The sequence below is a fragment of the Sylvia atricapilla genome, chromosome 2, assembly GCF_009819655.1.
Source record: "Sylvia atricapilla isolate bSylAtr1 chromosome 2, bSylAtr1.pri, whole genome shotgun sequence".
Classification (NCBI taxonomy): domain Eukaryota; kingdom Metazoa; phylum Chordata; class Aves; order Passeriformes; family Sylviidae; genus Sylvia; species Sylvia atricapilla.
Window position 1 is genome coordinate 2,983,735 of NC_089141.1, and position 27,528 is coordinate 3,011,262.

At 39.5% G+C, this 27,528-nt stretch overlaps 3 protein-coding genes and 1 long non-coding RNA gene across 4 annotated transcripts in view; 2 read left to right on the forward strand and 2 right to left on the reverse strand.

Moving 5' to 3' along the window:
* MYH15 (myosin heavy chain 15) overlaps window positions 1-27,528 on the forward strand; it is a 468,786-nt gene that overhangs the window by 47,819 nt on the left and 393,439 nt on the right. The window lies entirely within an intron of this gene.
* Window positions 39-7,238, reverse strand: HHLA2 (HHLA2 member of B7 family). The gene is given in 8 exon segments (XM_066314043.1): window positions 39-396; window positions 2,207-2,278; window positions 2,281-2,496; window positions 4,357-4,413; window positions 4,416-4,502; window positions 5,565-5,591; window positions 6,349-6,433; window positions 7,200-7,238. Coding segments are annotated over 8 exon segments (693 nt in total). The 3' UTR covers window positions 39-286.
* Window positions 7,151-21,388, forward strand: IFT57 (intraflagellar transport 57). The gene is made up of 11 exons (XM_066340678.1): window positions 7,151-7,581; window positions 9,560-9,722; window positions 10,963-11,081; window positions 11,975-12,065; window positions 14,000-14,068; window positions 14,617-14,739; window positions 16,809-16,880; window positions 17,471-17,602; window positions 18,513-18,575; window positions 20,357-20,423; window positions 20,953-21,388. Exons 1-11 carry the CDS (start codon window positions 7,403-7,405, stop codon window positions 21,129-21,131), a joined length of 1,257 nt encoding a protein of 418 aa, XP_066196775.1. The 5' UTR covers window positions 7,151-7,402; the 3' UTR covers window positions 21,132-21,388.
* LOC136375269 (uncharacterized) overlaps window positions 9,603-27,528 on the reverse strand; it is a 29,896-nt gene continuing 11,970 nt past the window's right edge. The window contains exons 4-10 of the long non-coding RNA XR_010746052.1: window positions 26,462-26,959; window positions 19,913-20,174; window positions 15,110-16,155; window positions 14,036-14,187; window positions 13,710-13,929; window positions 10,666-10,820; window positions 9,603-9,840 (exon numbers count right to left, since the gene is read on the reverse strand). This is a non-coding gene — a long non-coding RNA (uncharacterized lncRNA). The remainder of the gene's footprint in view (window positions 9,841-10,665; window positions 10,821-13,709; window positions 13,930-14,035; window positions 14,188-15,109; window positions 16,156-19,912; window positions 20,175-26,461; window positions 26,960-27,528) is intronic.

Genomic DNA, 27,528 nt, shown 5'->3' on the forward strand with positions numbered 1-27,528 from the left:
TTACACACCTGGGGTACCTTTAATCTTCGCTTTTCCAGGGAAGGGCAGTTGGAAATTCTTTTAATGGCATGAGGGTCTCCACAGCTCTTGTCCAGACAACCTGTTCACATTGGAATTGTCTCCCCTTTTTCTTAAAACAGAAGATCAGCCTAGCAAACAATGCTAACAGTACAGTTGTTTAATCATAACTGTCTAGCTAAAGCTACTGATTACCAATTTTTTTAAAGTTGCAAAGCTTGGCTCAAACCCTCATTCAAATCTTGAGGGGCTTGGTATCAACAGTACCTTAACAAATAAATACTCTAATGATTGTACATACCTTGAGATAGCAAAGTACCATTGTTGCCAATGCACCAAGCACTCTTAGCACAATTATCCAGGTGTTACCTGAATTTTCTTTAAAAATACAAATACAAACCAGAAGTGCTTTGTATTGCAAATATTCACTATTGTTCAATATGAATTGAATGTGAATATGAAATGTTCAAACAATTGTTTGATTTCTTTTTCTTTATAATCTAAAAGGTATGATTTAGGGAGAAAGAAACATTAAAAAGAAACTGAGACAAGCACAACAATGTTCAAGTTACTTGACTCATACTGTAAGACTCTGAAGTGATACTTTACTGACATTAGTGTGAATAGTCAAAAGCAGATTATTTTACTTAATTGTGCAGATAGCAAATTCCATGTGTGCTCATGGGATAGGATTTGACAACCTCTTAATTCAAGTCCCATTTAAAAGCAATCAGCTGCCCAGTGTGCCAAGCACTGTCTCCAGGCATGGTGCTCAGTGCCATTAACAGCACTGCTGATTTACAGTACAGCACCTCTGTAAATGTTACCTAGCCTAGATCATAGATTTCATGACTCTTGCTGCAAAAATCTTTGCAACTTCAATCTGAAACACTGTCCAGCTTTGTAGTGCAACCATGCAATCCAGGTGGACACAAGAAATCCTGAGATGAGTGATAACCACGGATTCCACAGGAGATCAAAGCCCACCTAAAAGAAACCTCTGCTCAGCACCAAACTGTCAGAAGAACCACATGGTTCTTCTGTCTCAGGCTATCTTTCCCCTGCTGCGTCTTGTCCAAAGGATTCAAAAAATTCTACATTCCTCTGGAAACTTCCTGTGGATGTCTGGAAAACAGCTAAAAAATAACTGCTAAGACAGAGCATTCAATCTAGTGATTGCCTTTAGCTTGACCCTGTAATCACATGCAGACCTATGTTTAATTCCTTTAGAAGTGCAGCTCTAAGCTGCAGCCCTTCCTTATGCAGGAGAGATGACTGCAAATTCATCTCTTTTTTCCCCTCAAAAGCCTTCTTTCCAGCAGCCCTAGGAAACCTTTATGACGACTCAGCAGCTGCTGTGCCATGAGTGCTATCCAACATGGTCTAGCCCTTACCCTACTGTATCCAGCCACTTATCTGCTTTCAGGCTGTGCTGAAAGCAACAAAGGTGCTCATCTGTAGTTATTATCACTTATTCTACCCCTTTTTCTGTTTTGTAGCCTCTATTTTTCATGTCTTACTGGCTTGCTTCAAGTTCTCTTCTTCGTTTAGAAGAGCTGCCCTGTATTCCAAATCTTTTAGGTGATTGTATTTAACTGTCTGTGTGCTACTGTTGTATGTGCTACTGACAATGAAATAACTGTAACTAAGATTTCACAGCTGGGAATTTACTACAGCTCATAAAAGCACAGGCATGCATTTAAACATATATATCCCCAGGCCTAAAAAAGGCCTGCTGCATAGAATTCAAGCCTTGAAAATAACAACTGTGTGTTCTCAACAAGCTTTCTTCTGCAGCCAAACTTTTATCACATGCTTTGGGCTTCCCATCATCTCTCTGCTACATTTAAAGCTATGTTTGCTGTCAGCAGAACATTTAGGACAGAATTCTGAGAGCCCTGCTGTGTCCTCAGCTATGAGAGCACTTGGTGGCAACTAAAGGCAGCCACTGATTTTGTAACCTTTGCCACAATAAGCTGCTGACAGAAAAAAATAAACTTCTACTCTTTAAATAAACTTTTTTTTTCCCCCTCAGCGAACAAAAATAAAATATGTATCTCTTCACCTAACTGTACCAACCACACAAAGATGGTTTATCTCCGTATTTTATAGATTTCTGATTGACTCTTTGGCTGTGCATTGTCCTAACTGGTCCTCATCCTCTGAAAGGGAAGGAGCAGCAACTTACCGATGTGCAAAGTTCTCACAGTGAGTTTTGTGTAGAGAGGTGTTGAAATATTACACAGATATTGTCCATGACACCTGCAGTAAGAGGATCCAACACCAGTGAAAAGTCAATTTCCTTACCCTGGACTCGAGGCTGGTGAAAGTGAAATGTGCCATTGGAGGAGGCCAGGACTGAGGTCACTGCATTTCTGTGTAATGCCCAGACAACACTGAAACCGTCTGTGCTTGCAGCGTCACTGCCGTGTTCACAAGGAATTACAGGGCTACCTCCTTCCACATTAAACAGGTAGTCTGAAACAAATAAAGAATTCTCTGCACTTTTTTTTTGAAAATACTGTGAAGGTTATTTAGACATTTTCTGATTTTTTTTCTGAGGTTTGATAAGACCATGAACAAATACAAAAATGTATTTCATTACTCTGACATCGTATTCAAATATCACAATATGCTTCTAGAAGCATCTGAAGATTTAAAAAAAATCCTATACTACACTAAAAATCTAATTTGTGTTGGCAATATTTATGAAAATCCCCCTTTTTTTACTATTTTTCCTCCCATTGAGGGGCTCATTAACAGAAGTGATTCAGTGTAGTCTAGGTTACTGTGTAAAACAGCAGGAAATTCCACATGCTGGGAGCAAACAGAAAATGAAACTAATCAGATAACTTCACATCTGAAGGAAAAGGATAAAACACAATATAATTTAACTAAAAGGACAAAAAAGACTGCATGTAGTTAGAAATAACTTTCAGATCTGGTGAATTTAAGTATTTCACTTGTCTATGTTGAACATTTAACAATGAATAGTTTTTAAAAAAACAGGAAAGAGAAGGAGAAGGCAGGTAAGTGGAATTAACACCTTATATCTAAAATACTAATACAAGACAAATTAACATCATAGCACAACTATTGATTTAACAGCAGGGATTTGACAGCAGTGGTGGCTGACAGTCAGCTGGAGAGGAAGATAACAGATTATTTTGATATGGTTTAACTACACTTGATTTCTGTGGGAGGGTGGTTTAATGAACAGAGGTGTGGGGCTGAAAAATAATGGAGACAAAGAACCCAAAATTGTACCTCACACTGCTATTATAGAAACAAAAGGCAGGCAGTTTGTTTACAAAATATTCTACTGAGGGGTTAGATGAATGCAGGAAAACACAAATACACGTGTAATGAAATGTACCTTTTTCTCTTGTGAATCAGAGGCAGAGATAACAAAACAGACACTTACGATGCAGTTGTTAGCTACTATGATGCCAATACCTGAAACCTTCCATATTGTAAGCTATTCCATGTAAATTAAAAACTGCACTCCTGTTCTGGAGCTTATGCAGTGGGTTAGGAATTGAGGGTGTCTGGGTACACTTTAGGGGGTAATCAGGGTGAGGGAAGCATCCATGCACATTTCGTAAGGGAACTGCTCTCGCATTGCTCTTCCTTCTATTAAAAGTATTTCCTAAGAAACAGGAGAGGTTGAAAAGCACTGGTTTTACTCAGACTGGATTTCCAATGACATTCAGGAGGAATACAAAGCAGAGTTGAAATTTCATAGTCCTGCTTTTCCTTAACTAGCAAAATGAGCTCTGTTGACTTAAATGCAAACTGTTTGATGCTCTCCATTCCCATCCAACCCAGCACTCAGACTGGTACTCAAGGATGTACGTGAAGAAAAGTACAATGAAAGGCTCAAAGAGTACCAATAAAAGTCTGGCAAAAAGAAAGATGGGAAATGGACAGAGTCAAGATTATACACAGCTAGAGCAGCAGGCAAACCTTCATTTCCCTCAGAGAACCCACATATTCTCTAAGGTTTCCATGTATTTTGTCCAATAGGCAAAATTCTTTTATTGGGGTAAAGTTTATTAGGCACCTCTTAAAATGTGAAACTGATATAGAAGAGATGTTAAGAGTAAAGGCAACTTACAGAAGGGTGAGCTAGCCCCTCTCATTCCTACTTCCTGGAAGTAACTGCAGTAACTTATAATGCTGCCTTGCAATCCTAACAAATGCTTTTCAAAGAGAAAGGTATTTCCTTTTGCCCTGTCTCATATCCATGTTGCCCCACTGCAGAAAGACGGTTTTTAGTTTGACTCTGAAGCTAGCTGTGAAATTCAGTAACAATGCAGGAAGAGATTTCATTCCTACCCTGCATCTTCCATTCAGCTGCCCACACTTCATGATGGAAATGAATATGACAGTAGTGTCTGTCATGTTTATAATGTCCTTGTCACTTCTAAGAGAATAAAGAACTCCATTCCTGGTTTCCTCCCGATCTGTCTATTGGATGGATATATTTTTTAGGAGAAAAAAACAGAACAAAAAAAAAAAAAGAACAGAGGCACCAAAACATTAAATCTAGATTTAGAGACAGAACTAGATGCAATGGTAAAACAAACATTTATGATATAAAACTCTGTTCCATGTCAGCAACAGCTGCCACTATATACCCTCTTTAACCCTTGCATTGGCAAGGGGGGTACATCATGTTTTATTGGATTTTTTGCTTATTTACCTATGGCCTCCAACTTGATCAACACAATATACTGTGCTTGATGATTGAATTTCAGAAACTGCAATCAATGCTGTGTTCCCCTTAGTGAGGGATCTGCCATGTTACAGTTGCCTTTTATTGGCAGTGATGCTCTGAGAGTGACACGATTCCAGCGGTGCCCCTGTGATGTCTTTGGGGGCTGCACAGATGGTGCAACTGCCTCCCACCTCCCAGCTGTGCCCCACAACCCTGCTCCACAATACACAGCTACAACCACTTAGCTGAAAATTTTCATGTTCAGCACAAACCTCAGCTTTTGGATCTGCCCATTAGAGAAAAACGTACACTGGTCTGCAGAAAAATCGGAGTGTAAGTTCTGGCCAATCTTTTCAGCAAGTTCTGGGGTCTTACAGGAATAAACTGTGTGTATGCTGATAATTAAGTGCCACACTGCAAAGTACTGAACAAACATGCTTTTCCTGTTTTTCCCAGACATGGCAGAACCAAGAAATCATGCCTTAAGGCTTTGCAGTGAAATATCAATATGAAACTATGTATACAGACAGTGCACAGCTAGAATTAGGATCACTGTAGTAATGTTAGTTACTGATGCTCTAGTTTTCAGGAGAATTATTTCATTCAGATCACTCACTACAGGCTCAACTGGAAAGCAGCTCAGCCAGGGTTTCTGAGAGCAAGGCAAGGCGCTAAAATGCATCTCCAAAGACATTCTGAACAGCTAAAACAATGGTAGGGGGAATGCTGCATTTGCTTTGGCCACTACAGGAAAAGAACACATGCTTTCTTTTTCTTCCATTTCTTCTTGGATCAGTGACCAAACTGTATCCAAATACTTCCTTACCTTTGAGCTCTGCATTCAAGCTGAAACCTGATCAGAGCAAACAGCCATCAGGATTGGTGGCTGCTCAGTATACTTTCCTTTGTGACCACTTTGAGAGCAGATATGCATATTGCAATATCCTCCTTTCAAATAAAATTTATTTAATTCTTAGTACAGAGGATTCTGATTAATTTCTTTTCACTGCAACTTAACAACAACACATTTCAAGCATACACACACTTATGAGGACTGGGAAATACCAGAAAATTTTAATTTTTACCAACAAACAAACAAGAAAAACAAACATGCAAAATTCTCAAAACCACATGCTAATCACATACTGCTAAAATCTTCCACCTGTCACAATACCAGTTTTCTAGAATTTCCTCACCAAACCTTCAGAGGATTCCCTGTAGTAAAACACAGCAATAATTCTCTGCCTTCCCACTATGAAACCCTTACAACTGAAACGCTAACTTCGTACTTCAGTTGTTGAGAAATGCTCCCAATGGAATAAAGTTTCCACAATTTAAACACTGATCTTTGCCTCTCTCCAGCTGCACTCTGAGCACCCCACCTGCACGGCACAGGGCTCTAGTAACTAACATACAAGTTCCTGCTGGCCCATTAAGGGAAGCAGCTGTTTCTACAGTGAGATCTACGTCAACACACGCGAAATTTCACACCTTTTGCCTTCCCTTCTTCGGGCTTAAAAAACTTTTTCTGTCAACCATCTATTTTGCCTAGCAAACCCAAAGCTCCTGCAAGCTGTGACGGAGGAAATGAGTGAGCAAACGATGCTTACGGCAGCCACAAAGCCGCTCAGGAACGCGGCAATTCTCCTGCGGGGCAGAGCACAGGAACCTGGCACCGGGAGCAAGGTCAGACCTCTGCGGGCACAGGAGAACACAAACATAAGGTTACAGTAATCGTGACACTCTTCTCAAAAAGCTGGTTACCTAGAACAAAAAGTAGGTACCTACTAGTAGGTGGCTAGGGCCGCCTGCAGAGTCAGGTAATTATTTTCTAAGAGTATTTTAATAGTGACTTACTCTCTCCGGACAGTTCAAGACTTGGCGTGTGCCATTTGGTTTCCAGCAGAAGAGAATGACTCAAATATTTTCGGGAAGAGGGCTTACAAAAAAAAAAAAAAAAAACCCAAACAAGACGAAGGAAAAAGTAGCAGGAAAGGGTATCTCTCCTCAAAGACCTTGGCTGGTGCTAGGACTACACAGGTGAGGCGTGTCTTGCATTCACGGAATCATTTAGGTTGGAAAAGACATCTGAGACCACGGAGCCCAACCTATGACTGGTGAACTTGCTCACTGCAGTGCTTGAAAATCCCTCCAGTGAGGAAATTCCTCCCAAAATCCAATGAAAACGTTCCCTGGCGCAGCTCGAGGCGATGTCCTCTTATCCTAATACTAGTTAACTGGGAGAACAGACCGACCTCCACCCGGCCACAACTTCCTTTCAGGGAGTTATAAAGAATGGGGTAAGGTCTTTCCTCAGCTCCAGCACCCCAAAGCCTGTCTGGCAGTGAGCTGGACACAGCACCGGAGGCGCCTCAGCAGCGCCAAGCACATACCCGGGAGACGGCGCTTCCCTACCCGGCACCCGCGCCTAATGCCACAGCTCTCGCCTGTCGAGACTCACTTCTCCGCTCCTCAGCCGCTGCCCGCCCCAGACCCACATGGAGCGAGGCGTCCCGAAGTTTATCCGCGGGAAGGGAGAAAAGTTTAAAAGTTGGGGAGGCCCCGTTAAGCCCCCGACCGGCGCGGGTTGGCTGTGGGCCGGCGCCGCCCCGGGCGCCGTGAGGCGGCGCGGCCCCGCCTCCGTCGCTGTGGTAACCAGGGAAGATGGCGGAAGAGGGCGCTCCCGGCCGGCGCGGGGAGCGGGGCGATGAGGTGCCGGCCGAGCGCGGCCCCGGCGCGGCTTTCCACATGTTCGTGCTCATGGAGGACCTGCTGGACCAGCTGAAGCTGCTGAACTACGAGGAGGAGGCGCTGCGGCGCCACAACATGCGGCCTCTCTCCAGGTGCTCCTGGCCCGCGCCTCCTCCTCGCTGGCGTGGCCGCGGGCGGCGGGAGGGAGGGGATCCCTCCGGGCGCTCTGAGCCGAGCGGAGGAAGGCAGGACCAGCATGGCAGCATTGCCTGGCTCAAGGGAAAACCAGCCACTTGCAAAGCTTCCTGTGTGAGCTGGGAGCTTTCAAAACGCGCGGCCCCGCGAAAGGCGGAGATGCGATAAGTTAATAGTCCCTTGACCTTCCCCGCCGCCGGCAGGTACTGGGTATCTGCATGCCGCTGTACCTCTGCAAAAAACAATCCTGCCAAAGTTCTGCCTATTCCGAAGAAAACAGCTCTGCCTAAATTCCAAGTTATTCTACGTAACTCTAAATGTCTTGAGTTCAGAATAGCTATTCGTGGGGTGTCTGTATTTTTTGACTCTTCAAGGCTTTACAAAGAAGGTCTTGACCCGTTGTTGGTAAGGCTGGGGCTTTGTATCCAGTACATTTTTGTTTAGTATATAATGTTTTTTTATGTCTTTCTAATATTACGGTGGGAGACAGGAAGCCTGGGAAACAGGACCAATGTGCTCCTAACACCTATCTGCTTAAATAACTTTTAAACCCATCTGTCAGTTTCAGCCAGGCTCCACAGCAGGGTGCAGAATTAAGGGTCAGAGAATTAAGTTATAAGCAACAGTGTAGCAAAGGAGTCGAGGCTATTCCCCTCTTGGGAAAGAGGCTCAAGTATGTGCACAGTGGCTGTAAGTTGGTTCTTGCCTGCTGTTGAACCATTGGAGTGTTTGGAGCAGGGCAGTAAACCTTTATGTACTTTAGCGAGTAGCTGTGTCGGTAAAGGGAAGCATTTCCAGAAGTTCCCAGCATCCAGTGGGCACGTAATTTATACTTTGGGGGGAATAACTGTGGTCTGCTTTTATGGACTAAAATATGTTAGGTTCACATATTTGAATTTGGTGTGATCCAAATCAGATCCGGTTTTCATTGCTCTCCAAAGCAACCCAAAGCACAGTAGGTAAGGACAGGTAGAAGGATCACTTCAAAGCATGCTCATGATCTGAGCTGAATTTGCAGATGTAGGAATACCATCCTCTTGCATCTCTTGAGGAAAGTGTGAAGGAGAGGTGATTTGGGTGAGACATTAATTTTGAAGAATTAAGGACTTTAGTTAAACTAGATATTGCTGAGGTAGACTTCCCTTTGCTAACTAGATATTGTTGAGGTAAACTTCCCTTTGTTAATAGAAGCCGGATTTAAGGAAATGATAAATCAGGAGGCTTGTCAACTTAATCAACAGACTCCAAGAATACAATGTGATCATAAATCAGATAGTCTTAAGAAAATAAGATCCAGGTGTCACCAACACTAAAAGGTTAAAAAGTCAAAGTGAGGAAGACCCATCTTCATCATTTTGAGACCCCACCCATAAAAAGGACCACCAACCCATTTCAAAGAACAAACTACGCATGCTTAATTGCTTTTTGGCTAATTACCATACAAAGTGGGGAATGGGATGGAGCAGAGTTATGAATATGCATTTGTGTTTTGGGTATTCAATACTCCTGTACATAAAAAGATCCTGTGAGCATCTGTAAATTGTGGTGTGTATTTGGGAGCTATCCCGCACGCTGCCTGGCCTCGTAATAAACATACACTTTCTAACTTCAAACTGTTAGAGACTCTTTGTCCATCAGAGTTGGATATCAGTATTAGATCAAAATCCATATTTTCTTTAATAAATCATGAGGAACTTGGCGGCCAAGTCTGGTGTTGACTAATAACTTACTTAAAGCTGGAAATAAGCAAGCTGGGTGTAGAAAACTTGGTCTGCTGTGGTTACCTGTGAAACTAGGCATCCTGGATTTAGTTCAGATGGCTTGCTCATTAAGAAAACTAGGTGAAGAAACTGCTCCGTAGCCTGCGCTTACCTATAATGTTGTAAGAGCTCCGGAAGCTCACGATATGTCACCATTTGTCCCCTTTTGAAACAGGCACTACTTTGCGCTGCCCACCAATCCCGGGGAGCAGTTCTTCATGTTCTGCACGCTGGCTGCTTGGCTGATCAGCAAGGCGGGGCATCCCTTCGAGCAGCCGCAGGAGTACGATGACCCCAACGCAGTGATCTCAAATGTGCTCTCAGAGCTGCGCTCTTTCGTGAGTGTCACACTTCCCGAGTGTGTTCCAAACACCTGCATTCCCTTCAGAAATAACAGCAGGCACACGCTGCTCTCCTGCTGGGTCCAGTCCCAAGGACTGGACAGATTTTTCCTAGCTGTAGGTTTGTACTATGTTACTTAATTAATTGGAAGTTTACATAGGCTGTACCGACTTGCTAGGTTTATTTAGCACTACAAAAGCGGTCTTATAAATTATTCCAGTTAGTTTTGTTCTACAGTCTGTAAAATGGATTTAAACCAGGCTTACCTTTTGTGGTGCCACATCTGTTCCTCATTTATAGTAGCATAATTTTCAGAGATTTTATCTGTAAGGTTTACACAGTTTGTGATCCTGCTCCTGCCAAGGTCTATGACTTAATTTGTAGTGTAGGAAGTGGTTTAAAATAGTGTTTATGTTGGGGACTTTGGGTTTTTTGTTTGTTTGTTTTTTGGTTTGTTTGGTTTGGGTTTGGTTTTTTTTGTTGTTGTTTTTGGGTTTTTTGGTGGGTAATGTGTTTTTTTTTGTTGTTGTTGTTGTTGTTGTGTTTTTGTTGGGTTTTTTTTAGAGGGGGTGTTTGTTAAGGATTAAAAGGTTGTACAAACTGCCAGGAACTGTACTGGTGTTTGGTGTTTTGGGGTTTTTTGTTTGTTTGTTTTGGGGGTTTTTTTAATTAAAAAGACAAGAGAAAAAACAACCCAAAGGTCGGGAGACTGTATCAACTGACAAGAAGTATGATCTTATGGAAGATTAGACTCTGGTGCAGCTGAGAATGATGCTAAGGACACTGTTCTCTAAAGGAATTAAACCATAACAAACTACTATGTTTATTCTGCGTGACAGCAATAAATTAAAATATAAATAAAAACTGGAGCAAACAGGGCACTGTTGAAAAGTTGGTAGTTAAGTCTCAAAACCTGAGTTTCTCTGTAGCAGTTCTTACCTTGCCTTGTCACTTGTGTGTTTGACCATCCAGATCCCTTGTGGCTTCTGCCTCTTCTGCTCCCTGGGAATATCCTCTTTCCATGTGCTTAAAGATTTCTACACTGCATTTGTTTCTTGGCTTTGTCTGCTTTTCTTTCTGTTGCCTCACTGGAGCTGCATAGGAGAAGAATGTAAATTGTCATTAATAAAATCTTCATACACAAGGGATTTTTTGGTTTTAGTGTACAAGTTTATCTCCTTACAAGGAAATTTGGGTTGTTGGGCCATTAGTAAATAGCCTGTCTCTTTATTTTAGGGAAGGCCTGTAGATTTTCCTCCCTCAAAATTAAAAACAGGCTGTGGAGAGCAAGTGTGCTATGTTCTTGATTGTTTGGCTGAAGAAGCCTTGAAACACACTGGGTTTAGCTGGAAAAGGTATAGTATACTTCTAAGCATCCTTCCTTATGCATTGTTTTACAGCAAACAGATGTAAGTTGTAGTGGTAAAATAAAAGACTAAATGACATAAAAAATGACTAAAAACGTTTTACTTGACGTTTCATGAGGTGGAAAATTCAACTAGGCTTGAAGCAGGATGACCAATTAATTCCTAATGCAATTTCACACAACTGGCCTGTTACCAGCAAGGCTGGGTTTGCACATTATAGATTTAGCTAATTAAGATTTAACTGATGACTTTTTTTTGTTATTTCCCTATACATAACTCTTTGTTAATCTGATAATTGAGTTGAAACATTTAGTCGTTTTAGTGTCTATCAATCAATAATAAATTCCTGGAGTTATACACCATATGATCATGTTACAAGTAGACTAATTTTATTTAATCTGAAGGAACTCTTAGGACAAATTAGATGACAGATAATCTCAAGTATATGAAAATGTCTTCAAAAGTGTTCTTTATTTCATTTTTTTCCTTTGATGGCAAAACGAGGATTTTGAAATGGATATAGCAAAGTAATTTCTGCCTTGGAAATTTTTTACTGTTACTTCTCTTTAGTACACAAATTTGACTCTCAGCTGAAAATAAGCCTGTGCTGACTTGCACTGGAATTTCAAGAGCTTAGACCAATAGAGACAAACTCCAAAATTTACTTCCTAGATGACTTTGTAGTGTACTGCCTTTACTCTTAAGACAGTCCAAGATGAACAAGACTTTGAAGGCTGAGTGTATATTTATTTAAGTTGTGAAGCACTAATCACTGCCTAAGTATGTTCCACATCATCCATTTTCCTCATGAAATATTTTGTTTGCAGAGGTATTTAGTTTATTGTGTTTAAAAGCTCTGCTGTTCTTTGAATTAATTTCAGGCCAGCATATCCAACAGAAGAGCCAGAAGAAGAAGAAATAACAGAAGATGATGCAGAATTAACACTTAGTAAATTGGAAGAGGATGTTGCAGTAGGTTTTTTTGATTTGTTTTGATTATATTAGTATTGGTCAACTTGAGGAATTTTTCATTCACTGTTCATTTTGTTTGGCTTTCTTTGAGAAGTCTTTTCAATTAGCTGTTCAAGTTGGTTTTTTCCTGCAGCTCTTTATTCCTGCATTGTCAGATTCTCTTTAGAGGTTTTTTATTGCTTTTCAGATAAGATTAACTCTTCAAGACAGACCTTATATTCTTAAGTGCAGTGGAATCTAACTATGCATTAAAAACACAAAGATTTAGAATTGTTTCTTTTCTACCGATAAATCTACTTAGGATGTTAAACTAAATGGTTAAAATAGGAAAACAGCCATCTGCTCTTTTCTGTATCTTGTTGAGGTCTAAGATACTTAAATTGGGAAATGGGGATGAAACAGTTAACTAAAACACAGTCAGAATCCTTCAGAGAGCCTTTGGGTTTCCTCTCAGGTATTGTCCTAGGCCATGATTTTCACAACTAATGTGTTCTCTTGGCTCTTTGGAATGTATGTGTGTTAATAAAACCAGTGAGGTATTATTCCTTTACGAGGTATTGCATTACCAGGCATTTTATACGAAAAGGTTACTTACTTTTTAGAGCCCCTAGTGCTTCTACAGGGATTAATAACATTCTAATGTAAACTTTTTTTGCCCAGTCCATTGTTGGACTAATATCAATATGCTGGCATTGTTGATGCCAGTATATTGATACTAGCTGTATCCATAATGGAATTTAGCAGTATTTCCAGCAATTAAATGCTAATGATGAGGTTCTCTGATTGATCTTTGGTTTTGATTCTTCTGAATAAAAATGATGAGGCTGACAGAGACAAGGCTAGTTCTGTAAATCTTGGGCAATGGGATAGCCTGTATTAGTGAGGCTGGGTGTGCAAGGAAATCTGCACAGTTTGGTTTCTCAGTTCTGATAACCAGTCTTCTTGTTCTGGTGTTATGTGCTTTTAAATGCTCCACAAATATGTATTGTCCATTTAGCAAAAGATAGTCCCAATCTAGTCTTAATTTCTTGCAAGTATTTAGGGGACTTGGGGTCAAACACGCCAGAAGAAAATAGTGGTCCCTGGTAGTTAAAAGCTGGGTAAAGTAGAGGAAAGAGGAATAAACTCCAAAGTTTTCACTGAGTCTTGAAGGATTTTACCCTAAGACCTGTGTTACTGCAGCTTTTGTGATTTGTATAGAAAGGAGGTGGATGATAAAATTTCACTTTAGTGGAAAAGACAGTCAAGAGAGGGAAAAGGTGTATAAGGTTAAAGTGTATGGATGATAAAATGGCAGATGAAATACAGTATAGATGAATGAAGGTTAATGCACAGAAAAAGCATCTTTACTTATGGGTGATGGGCTCTCAGCTGATCATATCATGGGAGAAGGGCATTTTGAGACTGTAACAAATTTATAGAGTATGTGAGCAGAACATATGGTCTCATGGGCAAGAAAAAATCCATTGCCGCAATCTCAGTTGTGTTATTCTGCACACTGAAGATGTGTCATCATTCTGTAACTCCAAATATCTAGTGCAGACAACATCTTGAAAACTCTTGAGGTATGGTTGTAGTTTTTGTTTTGATGGAGTTTTATTTTTAGGGTAGAGCTTTAAGAAATACATTAAAAAATAAAATTACCATACTGCTATTGATTATGGGCCATTGTCAGAGGCTTTAGGTTTAGGCTTTGCTGGTTGATTGGTCAATTTTTGTAATATTGTGGTGCTCTGAAGGAAATGTGGAGTAGCTTTGATCTTTCAGCTTCTCACAGGTATTATATCTCTTCATAAGGTCTATAGCATAAATTCTCCATGTCTTGTTCAGAAATATAGAACTTAATACTCTTTGGTTTGTGCTCCTGCAAAATAAAATTATGGTGAAAGATTGTGCAATACTTACTGAAGTCTTACTTTGAAACTTTTCTTAAGGAAGAAGAGTCAGATAATGAAGAAAATTATATTGACCTGAATGTTTTAAAGGCACAAACGTCCAGATCAGTAAGTTGTAATTCATCAGTTCCCTCTTGAGAGATTTTTACATCTGTAGCAGCAATTTGTGTCTGTTGGATTTAAGTCTAAAAATCCTTGTATAGTCATTTCTTGAAAAAACATCCCATCTGAAATGAATCAGATATTATATATTAATATCGTTTTGAAAGAACAATGTGCAGCCAGGTTGTAAACTGACATCACTGAAGGACTACTGGGAACATTTGCAAGAAATTTTTTGCAGACTTCTAGAAAAACATGGTATTAATTTCATGAATATATTTTAATCCCACATACATACACCATTTCTGAAATGTATTATAATTTCTTAATATATATATTTAATTGTCTTCAGTTTTAAGTATGATGAGAAGATAGATTTATTTTATTTTATTCCTAATCTTTATGAATGAAAGAAATCTGTTTCATCAGTAATCTAGATCATTCTGAATATATTTTTCTAATATTAACAGTGCAAGCCATTGTAATGATTTGTAACAGTTCTTACTGTGCATAACAATGATACTTTGTGTCTAAACTTTGTGATTTTTACACAGAATGTGAATGACACTGCAAAGCAAGAAGAGATTTTACAGTCCACAACAGATGCAGCAGAGTGGAATCTGGAAGTGGAACGTGTGCTTCCACAGCTGAAAGTCACAGTCAGGACTGACAATAAGGTATGGAAGAATGGATTTGCTGTGTACATGTGGTGATTAAAATGTGATTTCTGTCGATGCTGTTTACCTTCTGTTTGCAGTTGTTGTGTTTCGTCATGAAAAGACCTGTGAGTAATGGGCTTTCCAGGGCTACCTTGTGTGAATCTTTGTCAGTTACCTTGACCCGAGAAGCAATAATTTTCAGTAAGGTGTTTTTTCAATGTTATATTTTTTTCTGCTGCTTATAAGACACCTTATTTCTATGTATTTATTCAGTGGGTATTTTTTTTCAGTCCTCTGACATTTCCAATGTATGCACACTTCTAAAAAATTATATCTTCAGTTTAACACCTATGAAAACATCTTCTTGGAAGGCAACTGATGATCTTACCTTTCAACTCTTCCGTTTTTCAACCACGTGAAAGGCTGGTTGTATGGAATTCCTCTTGCTGAGCTTTATATGACAGTCAAGTAGGTCTGTATCCCAGTAGAGTCATTCTTAAGTTTAGAAAAAGAATTGAGCTCTTTTTCAACTGTTTTTGCTCACCATATCCTGGTAACTGCCTTAGGGTGAAATTCATCCTGTCTTAGAACTGTGTATTTCTCTCCACAGTCATTTCAAGGAGTCTAGAATGAGCAGCTTAGAAGTAGGCATCCATCTTTGGCAAGTCCAAACCTAGGGCCTGCTCTTGGCATTGCCATAAGCATTCTTTCTAGGAGCTTGTGAAGCACACACAAATCAGTGCAGTATTGAAATTGTGTATTTGCAGTGACCCAGGGAGCTGGGGTGTTGGAGCAATCTGCAGCACTGATATAGCAATGCAATACATATACAATGTATTATACAATGAAAGATAATTATCTTGCCAAAAATGGGAAACCTTCAACTGTCTGCTGAGCTGCTTGCCTGTCTTACACCATACTGCATTTTTCTGTGTGAAGAATTGCCTGGCTCGAACCACTCTGCTGTGATCCTCAGCAAGCCCATCTGTTGCAGAGAACATGATGCTTGAGCCTCACAGTGAGGAATTAAAACTTAATAAAGGCATACATGAAAAATTTAAGCCACTGTAGGATCTGAGGTTTACTAGCTTCCAGCTTAATGCACCATCTCTTGGCCTTAAGGAATATGTCAAAATGAACATGAAAAGAGGATTATTCTTCTTCTAGCTTCTTTCAGAAATAATTGGAGAAAAGTGTTTAGTCTTTTTCCATTCTGCCAGAAAACATCATATTCTGTTTCCTAAGCTGTGCACGTAAACACAGTAGCAGGAGAGTATTAATGGCTTACCCAATGGCACTAGAACTTACTGTGAAGTCCTGGACAGAGGACTGGGGGTGGGTTTGGTGCCTGTTGTTTTTATTTAAACTCCAAAGTTTGGCAAAGTGTGAGCAATTTTCACCAGACTAACAACTGATCATGAATCTCCTGCAAACCTGAAACACAACATAAGTACATTTTCTCTAGTGGCTCATTACCTGGTGTGTAGTGCCAATTCACAACACTTTTTCTCAGCCCCCACCTGAGTCCATATATGTTTCCTATGATCTTGAAGCTGGAAATAATTTTCCCCCTTTTAACTGTATCCCGTTATCAAAACCAAGTTATGGTATTTCTGCCTCTTTCATTTCTCTCTGTTCTTCTCCTAGTAACAGTAAGGACTAAAATAGAAAGGAAAGAACAGATAGTCCAGAATGGTAGGTGTTGGACATTAAAAGCACCCATTTTGTCTAAGAATAAGCTGAACTAGTGCAGCTACAATCAATATTTTTAGTATTTGTGCCCAGAGTGGTTTCTAGCAGAAATAGTTCCATGAGGATCAGACTCTAAAAAGCATAGCTAGTATGGTATCAGTGAGGATGTCAGTGTTTGTTTATGGATCTGAGTGTCACATGTGACATTTAGGAGATTTATAAATTGTGTCACATCGAGCCAGTGCCCCTGGCTATGAACATGGCAGTGGCAGGATGATACATGGCAATAGTATAAAAGAGAACTGACCCTGCTTTGCATACCCGCTGTTGTTTAGTAACCAGAGAAGGCTAAAAGTTGTACTAACCTGTGTTCTAATTTGTGATGTCTTTCTTAGGATTGGAGGATTCATGTAGATCAAATGCATCAGCATAAGGATGGAATTGATTCTTCTTTGAAAGAAACTAGGGTATGTCTTGTATGTACAGAATATTTTACTAATCTGTCAGCATTTATATTTTCTCTTTTGTTTGGTATGCATTAAGAACTAAATTGATCTTTTTATCTTCATTTTATTTGTGCTAGTGCTGTAAAATTAAAAAGGGAAAGATATGACAACGATCATTAAGGACAGTGTTAGTGGCAAAATACCTTGTGGGAAAGAGTTATATGTGTGAGGATTAACAGGGCTATCAGGGTCCAATAATGAATGCATTACCACAAGTACATCCTGACTACAGAGGACAAAACAGAATAATACAATCTGAAGGTGCTATTAAAAAACCCCAAATACTCTCAAATACTGTTGCTAGAATAATTTCCTGATATTGACATTTGTAATTAATTGAGGAGGGGGGAGCAATAAAGACTGAAATACATGTTTTGGAGGTGGGCAAACCAGAACACATTGGGAATAATTTTTGTTGCCTAAACACAGTATTTCTGTAGTATTTCTCTCTCTCTCTGTAGGCTTCCATAGCCTTTCTTAACTACAACACCATTTTGATACTCTCTGCATACTGTCTGTATACTCTCAACCCACAGAATGTGATTTTCTAGGGTTACCTTGACAAACTCCATAATGAAATCAGCAGAACACTGGAAAAGATCAATAGCAGGGAGAAGTACATCAACAATCAGCTGGAGCACTTGGTTCAAGAATACCGTTCAGCACAAGCCTTGCTGAGTGAGGTATTGCTGATCTTTTGTTGTTGCCTTCTCCAGTATTAACTTGCTGTTAAATGAGGGTAAAGGCAAAGACAACATGGAGTGAGCTATCTATGAATTCTGCTGTTGGAAATGAAGCAGGGGAAATGTTGATTGGCTGTCAAATTATACTCTTCCTAAGTTAAACTAGCAATTTTTATTCAACTGTTCTGCAGGGGAAAATAGATGGTTTTGCCTGAGTATTCTGTATAGCTATTGCCAGTCTTGAGCAGCTAGTAAATTACTAGTTCTGCTTTCCCTGTGAAGTTCACACATCTGTCAGGAGTGGAAAAACTACAGTCTCAGTCCAATATTCATCCCTTAGATTGAGTACTGGTGCTAACGTGCGCACAAAGCACTCTGATTACTTCTTTGCTTCATTTAGTTTTTATGCCAATAGAGAGAGTGCTGTCTGAGAAGCTTTTTGATCCCTTACTTAGGAGGTGTTACAGTCTGCCTTTTGGCAAGCCCTCCTGGTTGTGGCCGTGCTGACAATAATGCTAACAAAATTTGACCTCTGCAGCTTCTGTTTGCCTTGTTGTTAAGGTATCTTCGAGATAATAATTTACTGTTGATGAAGTATTGTTCTGGATTTCAGCATTCAATCCTTTCTTCATTATGGCAGATTTTCTTCATGTTTATTTCCTCATGTAAATGATTAGAACGCATAGTTCTTATCAAGTGTGTATTTGGACTATTTCCTGCTTTACATTTTTGAATGACAGTTATTGCAGGGGCTGATGTTTCAAGCCTGTCCTCATTTGTAAACCTCACTGGGGCTTTGTGGGAGACTTTCTGGAATTGAAAGAAACAAGAGCAAGTCTTGAAATTTTCTCTGAGCTATCTGCATACATTTCTTCAACTCTGTCATTACAGCAGACATGTTTCTTTCCAGGCTAAAGAGAAGTACCAGGAGGGAAGTGGAGGAGTAACTGAAAGGATTAGAATGCTTTCTGAGGTAAAACACATCTTATTTTAAAACACTCTTCAGAGAGTTGGCATTTAGTGGTTGCAGTTTAATGAAACCAGTACTTTTTGATTTGTTCTCAAGATAAAGATTATTTTTTGTTTGGGGGAGGTGATCTAGTCCAGTCCCTGAATTTTAAATCCAGGCTGCCATTGATTTTTAACTCATGAAATGTAAGCTCAGTTTGTACAAGAAGGTGAATGTTCTGTATTTTATTACCTGTGTCCTAGAATTATGGGGGATTAATAATCATGCCCATAAATTCTTTGGAGGAAGAAATGCTTAACTCTTATTCTAGATAAAACTAACAATTTGAATTTTTTATCTTCCAGGTACTTAAAAGCAATATTTGAGCACTTAAAAGCAAAAGTTGGCTAAATAGTATTTTTTCCATACATCAAATTATCTTATTGCCTAAATCTGATTTTCTCTTTTGGATTTTCTTTTTCCTTTATATTGGTGCTCTGACTAACTTAAATAAACATCTCCTGTCTCCTAACTGTCTCCCCATTTTGAGTGTTTCATGGCATTTCATTTGGACTTACAGCTTGACTTCGAAATGCTTCAACTCTTTAGCCAATTCAGAATTTTTTTTAATGGCTCTGCCTGGGTTTTAGAAACCAACTTTATTTATTAGACAATAAAGTCTCAGGAAAAGTTGCGTAAAATAGGTCATACTGTAAGAATGTGTTAGAAATTGTACAACAAGTTAGAGATGTTTCAGAACAGAATAGAATAGTTGAGTTGGAAGGGACCTACAGTGATCACCAAGTGCAGCTGCAGTAGGTAATACAGCAGTTTAATGTGAGTTTTCTAGCTAAGATTTGAGTGTATGAATTCTGCAGAACTAGAGCTGTTTTCTATTTCACTCTCAAGGAAGTAAGTTTGAAAAAGTATTTTGTGATGACTTGAGATTGACAGTGTGTGCTTTGGGAGCTGATAGACTGATAAGTAATGGTGAATATGTTACTAGCTGGCATCATTCAAACTACGTAGGTGCAGTGGTGCATGTCTGAGGTAAACCAGACAATTGGATGTTAGTACTGATCTGTTTTCAGGCATCCAGTCAGACCTCAGCACACCTGGAATACCTTTACACTGCAGGTATGCAGGAACAATGCAGCAGTGATTCCTTTTTGTTGCTGAAAAGGCCCATTGAAGCCTTAATGGAGGGCTATTTTCACATTATAGACAAGAATACTGAATTATTACCTTGGCTATACTTTAGAATGATAGATATTCTCTTTTTTTCATTGTCTGCAAAGGCAAACTGGTTGCTAGACAGTGCTGAAATGCACTTTTGTTCTTCATACATGGATTTTACATACCTGGACCAGTGCCAGCAGGCCAAACTGCTGCACCTTCTTTTGCTGCAGTGCTGTTTCTCAGGTTTCCAGTGTAACATGCTGAAATCCTGATGCTTCCAGAAGGGCAGCAGGCATGATTATATAATGAATCTTGATGTGTTGGGATATTGGTTCCTTTGTTCTTCCATCCAGCATCACTCTGAAACACTTGTATTGTTGTTTTAATTGGGGATGCACAAATTTTCAGTACCACCATGGTGTTTGGTCAAATTGTTACCTGTTTCTGTAATTGTTTACAATATTATTTAGTTAAATTAAAAATTTCTGAATGTTTGAAAAATTGTTCCTCTTTATATAATAACCAAGATGGATTCGTTAATTTTTTTAATAAAAGCAGTTTTTCAGCAGAGACATTTTAAAATTTGATATTCATGTGGCTTAATTAAGAAAAAAATCTATTTTAAGGTTACAGAAGCATTAGAGAAAGTAAAGCAGGAAACAGAAGAGAAAGGAAGCAGTATGACTGATGGTGGTAAGTACCTTTATGCTTCAGACAACGTACCCTTTCTCTTGGGGACAGTTTAATGATATGCACTTCATTAAAGTAAGAATAAGAGCAATTACAAGGAGAAAAATTATTCAGTAGCATCATATTGGTGGGAAGGAAACAAAATGTAGGACACAAAACGTTTTAGTAGCTTTTCACAGGTAAGATTTTCACAGCCTGCTGAAGGTGTCTTCAGTTCTCTACCAAACCTCAAGTCAGATATGGGGATAAGGCTTTCAGCTGAGCAAAACACTTCATTGAAAGACCTGTCTTAATGTTGATGCACATTTTTATGAAGCTCTTAGATGTCATAAAGACAGCAAAATTGTCACTGCCTATTTCTGTCTTTTAAGTGTTTTGCATATTAAAAATGATCTATCAGTACAGTCATGTCTTCAGAGTAGAACACCCTTTTGTTCATTCAACTCTTCAATTTTAAGGGGTGAATTACAGCAAACAATGCTTTTGTGTTAGGTGGCTGACAGAGTTGTACTGTTTGTCTTTTTTTGGACAGCTCCTCTAGTGAAGATTAAACAGGCCTTAACAAAATTGAGGCAAGAAACCGTTCAGATGGACATACAGATTGGCGTGATGGAACACACATTGCTCCAGTCAAAGCTGAAAGAGAAATCCAATATGACTAGAGATATGCATGCAACAGTGATTCCAGAAGCCACAGTAGGTGCCTATTAAAATTGGTTGGACCTGACTTGGTTTGCCCAAAATGTAGTTTTCTACCATTTTCTTTATTTGTGAGTTCAGAGGTTTTGTTTTTGCTGGGGGAGGAGGATGTTCTTTTTTTCCTGTTCCTTTTGAACAAGAAGCTTGTTAAAACGTGCATTTATTTAATATGCACGCTTCAGACTCAAGAGGGAGCCATGTTTAGTTTTGTGCTGTAAAGATTTACTGCATGTCTCTTCCAAAAATACTAATAAATTCTTGTTAGTGAAGATGTCTCTATCTCTTTGGAGAATGTTATATAGTGTGAAAGTCTATAGAATGATGCTGACAGCCTGTAATCTCCATACTCTGCAGTGCTGAAAGGAAATTGCTTGCAAAGGACTTGAAAGGATGGTAAAATGTCTGTCATTGCCACTTACATACATTTTGGTATTTAATTGATGATACTGAAATAATACAGCATTACCCTTTCTAACAGACTGGCCAAAACAGCTGCAAGATTCTTTAACAGCAGCAACAATATCAAAATCTATATAAGACCAAAGAAGGTGAAAACTATTATTTGGAAATTACTCTTGGCTTTCTAATTTTTTTTCCACATGCCATCACTGTTTCAGAATCACTTTATATATTAGCATCGGGTCAAATGCTGCTTTCATTTATAGTATTTAGAAAAGCTCTGTGGACATAATTTGGATTATTCTTGTTTTATGTTCTTGTGTCAGAACACCCACTTTTGATTTCTGTGAAGGAAAAATGTTGCCAAATCTAGCTGAGTAATACAGAATGAGAAGAAAAATGTAGGAGGAATGTAGGGTTGGGAATGTAATGGCAACAGGGAGCTTGCTTTGTCTTAGTAAATGTGTAGGTAGGGAGTGATTCTAGATGTTAGTGGTCATGGAGAAGTATGGAGCAAAGAAATAACCTTATTAAAGTACTAGTACATCCTTATAGTTCTAGTTGTTCATGAGCCATGACTGATACTAGTAAAATTGCAGTGGCATTAAAATCTTTGCCCAACTTCTGCAGGCTATTGCATTCATCTGACAAATAATTTCTCTTTCTTAAAGGTGAGCAGTATTTTGCAGAATCATTGAATCAGTTCTCTGTTTGAAAGTCAAGATACTTGACACTGTCAGTACTAAGAGCCAGTGTAAGTTTGTGCTTCAGTATTTCATTTGCCAAAAAGAAAAAAGCCCTAAGCCTATTGGATTTTAATAAGTGAAAAGCTATCCGTAAATGTCAACTATTACAATTTACCTGTGCAAGCCACTGCTGAAAATCTCTATGAATCACACTGGAAATTGGTTTTCAGCTCCTTTTGCTGCCTACCTATCTCCTCCCACATTCAGCTGAAATTAGAAAAGTTATTATTCATGTTCCCTTTGTTAGGTGCTGTTGCTACTGCATATTTACTTTAACAGTGGCTTTACTTCAGCTTAAGCTATAGCAGCTCTCTTTTGCATTGCCTGCAAAGCAGCTCACTGATGCTTTTGGATTGCAATGTTGTGTTGTATAAATACTGTTTATGTAAATACTTCCCTAAGAAAAACCTCCTCCTTCATGCTAATACAACAAACATGATTAATCAAAACCTTTTCCTTATGAACTGAGCCTCTTATTCTATTAGAAGTGAATCCGTTAAGACAAGCATGGCCAAAACCCCTCTAATGTGACAAAAATCTCTGGAAGAAAAGCCTCCCTTGTGCCAAAGTAATTCTAAAATAGCATGCTAATTATCTGGAATTGATCTGTGTTGTCTTTTACCGTACTGTCTGAAACTGCCTTCATTTAAGTAGAACACTTCTGTTGTTATCTCAGGAGTGATACATGGCCTTTAATTGTCATTTGGCAAAGGGTGGCATTTTCCCCTTGAAGACAGTAAAAGCACTTGACCCTGCTTTGCAAGCAGCCTGACTGCTCAGGCAAGTCCCCACACCATCTTCCTTAAAATCCGAGGAGAGCAGTGAGGCCTGTCACAGCAGCCTGAAAGGCTCTTCTAGAGGAGCAAAGATCTCTGTAATTATTCTGCTGCTGAATCAGTGCAGGAAGCAGGAGCCACATTAAAATTAAATCACTTGGTTCACATTACTTCACTTGGTTCACATTACTTCCTGCACTGCTCATTATCTAATGCAGTGTCAGAATGGAAGACCAACAAAACAAAGATGTCCCTAAGTTACTAGGATGCATGTAAAGCTGTTCCATAAAACACTCTCTCTTCCTCTGGAGAGGATTTAGGAAAGGATTATTTGCAAGAGTTAACTTTTGTATACTGCTGTCCTCTTCCAACGTCTCTTCACATTTTCAGTTCTCTGGAATGTCAGCATAGAAGCAAAGTGTCACTGTCGAGATTTTACCTAGAAGCCAAGTAGAAGCTGCCTGTAGACAGACCTAGAAATTGTGCAGAGAGAGAAAGAAGGAGCTTTGTTTGCTCACTTTGTTTAGAGAAACCATGGGTTTTGTCCTTGCCATGAGGACTGCAATAGTTCAGGCTTGTATGTGGCCGTGGTATGAGCTGGCACTTAGCTCTTGGAGACATGGTGTTGAGGTAGGCCCATCAGTAGCCAGCTCACTCTCTTGCATGTACTCCTCAAAGTTCCAGGAAAGGAATATTTGCACCATATTACTTCTTAGGGTTTCTTCAGCTCTGAAATACCTCTGAAGCTCATAACATGACCCAATGTCTTATTTCCCTTCCTTTTGTCTAGGCTAAGATGTAAGTGCCCTACTGGGAACTGGAAATAGCCTTAGTGCTAGGTGCTCTATTAGAGGTGCTGTTTATAGGCCATTTAGGATATCTGAGAGTGATTACATGCATTACCTTTTTACTTTAATAAATATAATACCCCACTCCCCATTGTCTTCTTATGTCAGCAGATAGCAGGAAATGCTGTGCTGATAAAAAGTGCAAAGGGCTGGTTTTTATCTTAATCCATTTCTCTTACAGAGAACCTTCTATAGAGTTGGTGACTTAACACTGAAATTGCGAGAGTTTATAAGTGGCTTTCAATCATATGCCGAGAATTTATTGTTTCAGCAGTGAGACACGTTAATCCTTTGAACTTGCATTGCTCAGTGCTGTGCAGGAAGCTGAATGAGTTCAGATGAGTTTCAGAAACCACAGTTAAAAACAACTCCCAGATCTGATCAAAATATTCTCACTCCTGTCTGCTGATGGCATTAAAGACCTTCCCCTCTTCACCCACCCAAAAGAGGAACTTCAGGGAAAATTTTTTTCTTTTCCTTTATGTCCACCTACTGGTAAACTTTGCCACTTTTTTTGGAGTACAGCTCTACTATGCACTATAACATACAAAACAATCACTGTATTGCTGATTGTAAGTTACAGTAAGAGCAAGTAAGTCATCTATGCGTGACCTATAAAAAAATCTAAGCATAAATGAGGAGCCTGTGTGTGAACATTTCCAGCTTCTGTGCTCTTTGAATTTTGCATCCAAATTTTGCATCCTGGGCTTCTCTCCAAGTTTGATGAACGTTAATTAGAAAAAGAAGGAGTTGGTTGGTGCTGTGCTGCCACGCTGGCCGTGTGCCCGTGTGGGGATGTCAATGCTGCAGTGTACCCCCACGAGGCAGCTGCACGTGCATGCGCACAGGCCTCTCCCGGGGCTGGAACCAGCAGCAGAACAACACGCCTCTGAAAACCCTGGCCTGCTTCCTGCAGCTTCACTGCTTTCTGTTTGCTTCTCGATGGATTTGTGTTTTAGGAAGAGGTTGTGTGGTACCTGGCAAAGGTTTGAAATAAAGCTCAGGAAAAGTTAATCAGTACCCGTGAGGTTAAAGTAAACAGAGGGTGTGAGCCCTGGTTTTTCTGCATGAATACTGCTCACAGGGACTTTCCACAGAAGGCTTGGAGTTAGCTAAGGTTATTTTCATCTGCCATTTCCTCCTTTCAATGTATTTTTTCATTCAGCAAATGCCATTACCACAGCTTTCTCATGTATTAGCTAATACTTAGCTATTGCTCCAGGGCTTGGTGTTGCTGGAAATGTCTGTCTTTCAGCCTCCTAGTAACAGCCCTACCATTTCACAATTATTCCCACGCAACACTGGAGTGAGCAGGGTTGAGAGCTTTTTATTGAGAGTAAGTAACGATTTGATTAAATGCTAGTCTTTCACTTACTGCCTAGTTTTACTCTTTTTTCACTCCTGGTCCTAGCAGTTAGGATTTGCTGTATTTCAGTATCCTAGAAGCACCTGAGGTGTTCACATGCATCCTGTTATAAAAATCAACAAAGGTGAATATTTTAAGGTCAGAGGGACAGAATAATTATTTCTAATAATATTCCTCTTGATAACACACAATTGCCATTGTTCATTCAAAACTATATTCCTGTTTCTGTGGTTTTCAAAGTATGACAATACTTCAAATGACACTTTAGTGTTACTCAATAGTAACACAAAGAATTAAATTGTGGCGTGTAGGCACTCCTTGGACAAAAAGTTTCCTGTTCTTCCTCTAGTTTTAGGGCAGAAGTTTCTTGTTGTATCTTGGTAGGGGGGCTTTTGTAAGGTTTTAGAGAGTTCTCTCTATCCTTCTTCAGCATGGCTTGTCCATGAACATTTTTCAGAATGGGTCCTTTTCAAAGAATCCATTTGGGAAAGAATGCAAACCAGTAGTCAGACCAAAACAGAGAGACTGTCTGTGAAATTTTCCTAGAAACTAGTGCCAAAAAATGGTGCAGAAGGTTTCAAAAGACAGCATCTGTTGAACATTGTTTCCTTTGTTACAGGAGGTGCACAAGTTCCTGGTATGATGGGAGAAAAATTTCTGCCGAGTTTATCAAATGCTGTCTCACAACAGTAAAAACAATGAAAACTCTGATCTTCAAAGTGTCACTCATTAATTTTGTACTAATTTGTCCAGCAGCCATTTCATTACAGTCTTCTGTAGAATGCCTGTAAACTCAAGTAAAACATTCTTTAAGAGTTTCATCATCTTCAACTATATATTGACAACAAAAACCAAAAAGTACTGTTGTGAGAAGATTTTTCCCAGGACAGAAGAATATACTCTAGGTGTAGCATGGCAGGTTTGGAAGGTTTTTTCTCTAAGTAGTCCAGTGTGCTGACTTTTGTTTGAATAAGGACATACCTGTTAGTATGTTTGGGTTTGTGAGAACTCTTATCGAAAAAAGAATAACTTCGTAATAACTGGGCAGGTAACTGTATAAGATAAGATAAACAACTGAAAGCCAGTTCAGTTTTCTCTCAGTTGTGAACCAGATTGATAATGGGTAAGAAATTCATATGGATGGAATGGAATAACTTCCTTTAAAAAACTCTTCCATACCATCTTGGCTTAAATGTACAAACCATACCTTCGCTTAGCTATATTCCATTTGTTGCTTCTAGTTAATCTTCATCTCTCTGAAGCGCAGTGTCCTCCTCTGTGGTGCTGTTTCCCTCCAAATAATTGGAAGTTTGACAGCATGACCTGAATATAACAGATGTGGTCAGTCTGTCTGCACATGTGCTAAGCTGGGTGGCACTGACTTGGTGTGTCTCTGTAGAGTGTCACCTGTGAGCAGCCACTGCTGACAGCGATCCAGTGTGGGTGTCAGGAGGTGAGAGGCAGGAAGCTACTCCCACTTCCTGTAACAGAAACTGGTTTCTGCGGTTCTTGTCTCCTGTAGGAGACTGTAGAAGGCTGGACAGACTGAATTTGCTAGTACAGCTACATACAGAGGGAAGGTGAACACCTTGGTGCTTTGTCACCCTTCTACTAAAAGCAGCTTGTCAAAACTCAGTGTCTCATTGATTGCTTTAAGGAGAGGGAGGAGGAAGTGGTGAAAGAAGCCAAGTGGTAACTTTCTTGCCTAGAACGAATCAAACAAACAACAAGAAAATAAAACAGAACCTGCTCACAAATTCAAGTATTCTTCTTGAATTGATCTCTTGACTAGGTTTTGGGGTCAGGCTAAACATTCTGAGTAAGCATGGGCTTTCCTACCTCACCTATGTTTTTTTCAGATCTTCACCACTCTCTCTTTTCTATATGCAATAACATTTTAGCCTGAGGCCTCAGAATTTAGGCTGGATCATTTATCTCTCTCTGGTGGACAGACATTTTTATGTTGCACCTTTCAAAACCACCTGCTTCTGAAAAAAGACTTCCTTTTTATCTTCACCACAAAGAGTTTTATTGATACCCAGAGTTTCAAAGCAGTTTAACTTGACCTCTACCAGCATAAGGTTTGGCTAGGAGGAGCAAAGCTTTCATTTGTGAAAAACAGGTGTTCTGTGCAGTGGTGGAAAAAAAGAAGAAACGGAAGAAGACATGGCCAGACAATGTACCTTCTGGAAAGCTGTAATATTCCCTGCAGCACCCAGATTTTTATCCTGTGCCAACATATTCTGTCTCTAAACACCTGAATTTGCCATTCTT